Raw genomic sequence first — 4,840 nt, 5'->3', positions numbered from 1 at the left:
TTTATTATCCATTGCTAATTGCCCTTGAGAATGAGGTGATGAGCTGTCTTCTTCCAAAGATGCGCAGGTTAAGTGGATTGGCCATGCTAAATTGCCCCTTAGTGTCAGGGGGATTAGTAGGGTAAATCCGTGGGGCTACAGGGTTAGGGCCTGGGTGAGATTGTGGTCCGTGTAGGCTCAATGGGCCAAATGGCCTCCTTCTGCATTATAGGGAATACATGATTTTTGAATCGCTGCAGTCCATGTGGTGCAGGTACATCCACCGGGCTGTTGGTGAAGGAACAGGTATGCAACTGATAGGAGGGGGAAGGGGTTCCGCCCCCACTTTCAGCAGGCAGGAATGGCAGCAGAGGCAGAGAAGTGAGGGGGGTGTCCCAAAACGGCTTTCACCCTGGCAGGATTTCCCCACTTGATTGTCTCTCCCAACCCTCCTCCCCCCTCTTCCCCACCACGTCAATGACATAACAGTGTTCCCACAATGAAATGATGGGAACTCCATTTAAATACACCTCATGGGCCTCTCTGCTGTATCATCCCATCATGTAGGGGTTGTGCCAGTGCCCGTTAATCAGGTCATAGATGGTGAGTTAATTAGCTTTCCCTAATCTCTCAATAAACTCGTCCATGAAAGATAACAGGTCAGCATCCAGGTAGGTGCTGTAACTCTAAGTCCAAGCACTGCCTATCTATGCTCCGGATACCTGAGTCACTCTGTATAAAAGGTCATTCTTCACTTTGTAATATGGCCCAGATCCTTTTGTACTACTCTGGATGCAGTGACTGTTTATCACCATTACCCACTTCCTGATCCAAGATGGAAGGGGTTGTAGATGGTGGTCAAGTATCAGCAGCTCCACCATCCTTGGAGGGGAGTTGCTGTGAGAGTGAAGCCACCATGTATTAAATCAAACTGAGAGCAGACTGCCTTACCTTCCCTAATAGTACCAGGCATTGAATATCTGAGCTTGTACCGTTATGGTGAAACCAGCCCTGGGGAGGATCTCCACCTGCAGCTGCGATAGTTCCCACTGCCCGTGGTTACATGCCAAAGCAGAACTTCAGATTAATGCCACTGAGAAGGAATGCCATGATGCCAACCTATTGGTCTGTGGTCAGCTCTCTCGCACTTGGTACATCTTTCAAAGACCAAGTGGTATGCCTCCACATCATCCTGTGGAGTTGCTTTCTGCAGCAAAGGACTGACTCAGATAGGTTATGAATGTTGTTGTCCTTCCATCCCATCCCACCAATATCTCACTCAGCAATATCTACCCTACTCCAGGTGACCTGGTTCGCTAGCAGCCATATGGCCTCCTGGTTGGCATCATGGATCTGCTTGGTCCCCTACAAGCTGTCCCTTAGGTCTCTAGCATAATTTGTGTTGTCTGCACTGATTCTCTGAACTCTCCCTCTATTAGGAGTGGGTTCCTTTATTTCTCTAGTAGGGACACAGATCCTGGTCCTGACTCCATGGGCTGTATCTCTGCTGGGACTGGTTTGGGCAGCTGGGGAGGGGGGGGATGTAAAGTAGAGCGAGTGCTAACCCTGCCACCTTCACACCTAGCCCGGAGCTCATCCCCATAATACAGAGGGTGTGCAGACACCAGAACCAGCAACCCACCCACCATATTTAAATAAATAATTAGGCGTTAATTAGGTTTGTTATCAAGCTAATTAATTCCGATAATGTGCTGCTCGTACCATAAATGTTTGGCGTGGGCAGTCAGGTGGAAACAGGCAACTCAGTATTTTAAAAGATTCTTCAAAGGGTGGGAAGGAGCCTTAAACTCACCCCCTCAACCCCCCTGCCTCTAAAATATCCAAACCCTCCCTGCCCTAGATTTACCTCATTTGGGGATGCTGGGGCCTTCTTCCTTCTTCTCCTGCAGTTCCAGCAACAGCCACTGAAGCGCTCTTGGTGCTGCCAGGACTGAAGGAGCGGCCAGTCAATTGAATTGGCTGGCAGCTCCACAGGGTGAGACCTTCTCCCCAGTGAGGAGGGTGAGTAGAACTCATAGCTTGACAATAACAAGAACCATAGAGCAAGCTTGTAATCCCACTAAAAATAGGAGCCCTTCTGATTGAGACGTTTTAGCAGCTACTAACTCGTAGGAGATCTTAGAAAATCTTAGAAACCCTACAGCGCAGACAGAGGCCATTCGGCCCATCGAGTCTGCACCGACCACAATCCCACCCAGGCCCCACCCCCATATCCCTACATATTTACCCACTAATCCCTCGAACCTACGCATCTCAGGACACTAAGGGCAATTTTTTTAGCACGGCCAATCAATCTAACCCGCACATCTTTGGACTGTGGGAGGAAACCGGAGCACCCGGAGGAAACCCACGCAGACACGAGGAGAATGTGCAAACTCCACACAGACAGTGACCCGAGCCGGGAATCAAACCCAGGTCCCTGGAGCTGTGAAGCAGCAGTGCTAACCACTGTGCTACCGTGCCACCCCCTGTGCTACCGTGCCACCCACTGTGCTACCGTGCCACCCCCTGTGCTACCGTGCCACCCCCTGTGCTACCGTGCCGCCCCCTGTGCTGCCGTGCCACCCCCTGTGCTACCGTGCCACCCCCTGTGCTACCGTGCCACCCCCTGTGCTACCGTGCCACCCCCTGTGCTACCGTGCCGCCCCCTGTGCTACCGTGCCGCCCCCTGTGCTACCGTGCCGCCCCCTGTGCTGCCGTGCCACCCCCTGTGCTACCGTGCCACCCCCTGTGCTGCCGTGCCACCCCCTGTGCTGCCGTGCCACCCCCTGTGCTGCCGTGCCACCCCCTGTGCTACCGTGCCACCCCCTGTGCTGCCGTGCCACCCCCTGTGCTGCCGTGCCGCCCCCTCCCATCCCACCAATATCTCACTCAGCAATATCTACCCTACTCCAGGTGACCTGGTTCTATACCGAGATAAGTTTCAAAAGTTGGAAGAATACCCTAGCAATTAAAGTTTAACATCAGTGGGTAGGCACGCTTCCAGTAATAATTATTTAGGATAGAATTATTAATTGCATGGAAAAATGTGGGTTGATTAGGAAGAGCCAACATGGATTTCTAAAAGGCTAATCATGTTTAACTTTCTGGGGTTTTTTGAACAGGTAGCAAAAAGGGTCAAAGAGGGTAATGCTCTTAATGGACTTTCAGAAGGCATTTATACAGTCCCAATCAACAGACTTGCAAGAAAAGTTATCTCTCATGGAATAAAAGGGACAGTAGCAATGTGGATACAAAATTGGCTGAATAATTGGAAGCAGAGAGTAATGATCAATGGATATTTTACGGGCTGGGTGTAAATGTGTATGGATCATTGAAGGTGGCAGGACAGGTGGAGAGAGCAGTTAATTAAAACATATAGTATATTAAGCTTTATTAATAGGGGCATAGAGTACAAGAGGAGGAGGTCATACTGAACTTATTCAGGACACTAGCTAGATCTCAGCTGGAGTTTTGTGTACAGCTCAGGGCACCACGCTATCGGAATGATGTGAATACATCGGAGAGAGCACAGAAGTTTACAAAAATGATTCGAGCAATGAGAAACTTCAGTTATGAGGATAGATTGGAGAGGTTGGGACTGTTCTCCTTGGAGAGAAGAGGGCTAAGAGGAAATTTGATAGAAAAGCTCAAAATCATGAGAGATCTGGACAGAGTAGATAGAGAGAAACTGTTCCTGCTCCTAAAAGAATCAAGAATGAGAGAGCACAGATTTAAAACTGGCAAAAGAAGCAAATGTGATGTGAGAAAAAACTTTTTCACACAGCGACTGGTTGGGGTCTGGAATGCACTGCCTGGAAGTGTGGAGGAGGCAGATTCAATCGAGGCATTCAAGAGGGCATTAGATGATTAGTTGAATGGAAACAATGTGCAGAGGTATGGGGAAAAGGCAGAGGAATGGCACTAAATCATGATGCTTGTTTGGAATGCTGGTGCAGACACGATGGCCCTAATGGCCTCCTTCCGTGTCGTAACAATTCTATGATTCTGTGATTGATAAACAATGCCAAACAAATATTGGTGCATACACTGAAATACCAGACAGGGGACAACCAGCCTTATCACACAAGTGGATATGCACAGAAAATATATTTCCTGATGGCATGTATAAGGCTAAAGACAGAGCAGTGACTCGGGGTTTCAAAGAGAGACTCAGTGATCAAGATGTCAGAGTGGACATCCCCACTGCAGGCAAAGGGGAAAGAGAGGGAAAGGGGAGGGGAAATCAAGGGAGAGAGCGGAAAAAGGGAGGGCAATGGAGGGGGAAAGAGGGAAAGGAGAGGAAGAAAGAGGAGGGGGAATAGAGGGGGGGAGGAAAGGGATTGGGGAGGGGAAGGGGAATGGGGAAAGAGGCAAGGTGGAAGGGTGAGCAGTAGGGGAGAGAGGTTGGGGAGATGGGTATAGAGGAGAAAGGGGGTGTAGAAGGGGCAAAAGGGGGAGGATAGAGGGGCAGTGAGGGGGAGTGGATTAAGAGAAAAGGAGGTCGAGAGGGAGGAGGGGGGAGGGGGGGAGGGGGGGAGGAGGGGGAGGGGGGAGGGGGAGGGGAGGGGGAGGGGGAAGGGGAGGGGAGGGGGAGGGGAGGGGGAGGGGGAGGGGGGGGAGGTGGAGGGAGGGAGGGGGAGGGGAGGGGGAGGGAGGGGAGGGGGAGGGGAGGGGAGGGGGAGGGGAGGGGAGGGGGAGGGAGGGGAGGGGGAGGGGGAGGGAGGGGGGGAGGGGGAGGGGGAGGGAGGGGAGGGGGGAGGGGAGGGGGGAGGGGAGGGGGAGGGGAGGGGGAGGGGAGGGGGAGGGGGAGGGGTGAGGGGGGGAGGGGAGGGGGAGGGGGAGGGGTGGTGGGGGAGGG

General features: G+C 52.0%; 1 protein-coding gene across 1 annotated transcript in view; it reads left to right on the top strand.

Annotated features, from left to right (window-relative positions):
• The first annotated feature begins 975 nt into the window (after positions 1–975).
• rabep1 (rabaptin, RAB GTPase binding effector protein 1) overlaps positions 976–4,840 on the top strand; it is a 122,841-nt gene continuing 118,976 nt past the window's right edge. The window contains exon 1 of the mRNA XM_078226029.1: positions 976–1,111. Within this exon, the coding sequence (XP_078082155.1) occupies positions 976–1,111 (136 nt within the window). The remainder of the gene's footprint in view (positions 1,112–4,840) is intronic.

The sequence above is a fragment of the Mustelus asterias genome, chromosome 12, assembly GCF_964213995.1.
Source record: "Mustelus asterias chromosome 12, sMusAst1.hap1.1, whole genome shotgun sequence".
NCBI lineage: Eukaryota > Metazoa > Chordata > Chondrichthyes > Carcharhiniformes > Triakidae > Mustelus > Mustelus asterias.
Note: the sequence above shows the minus strand (reverse complement) of the source record. Positions and strands in the feature narration are given on the sequence as shown.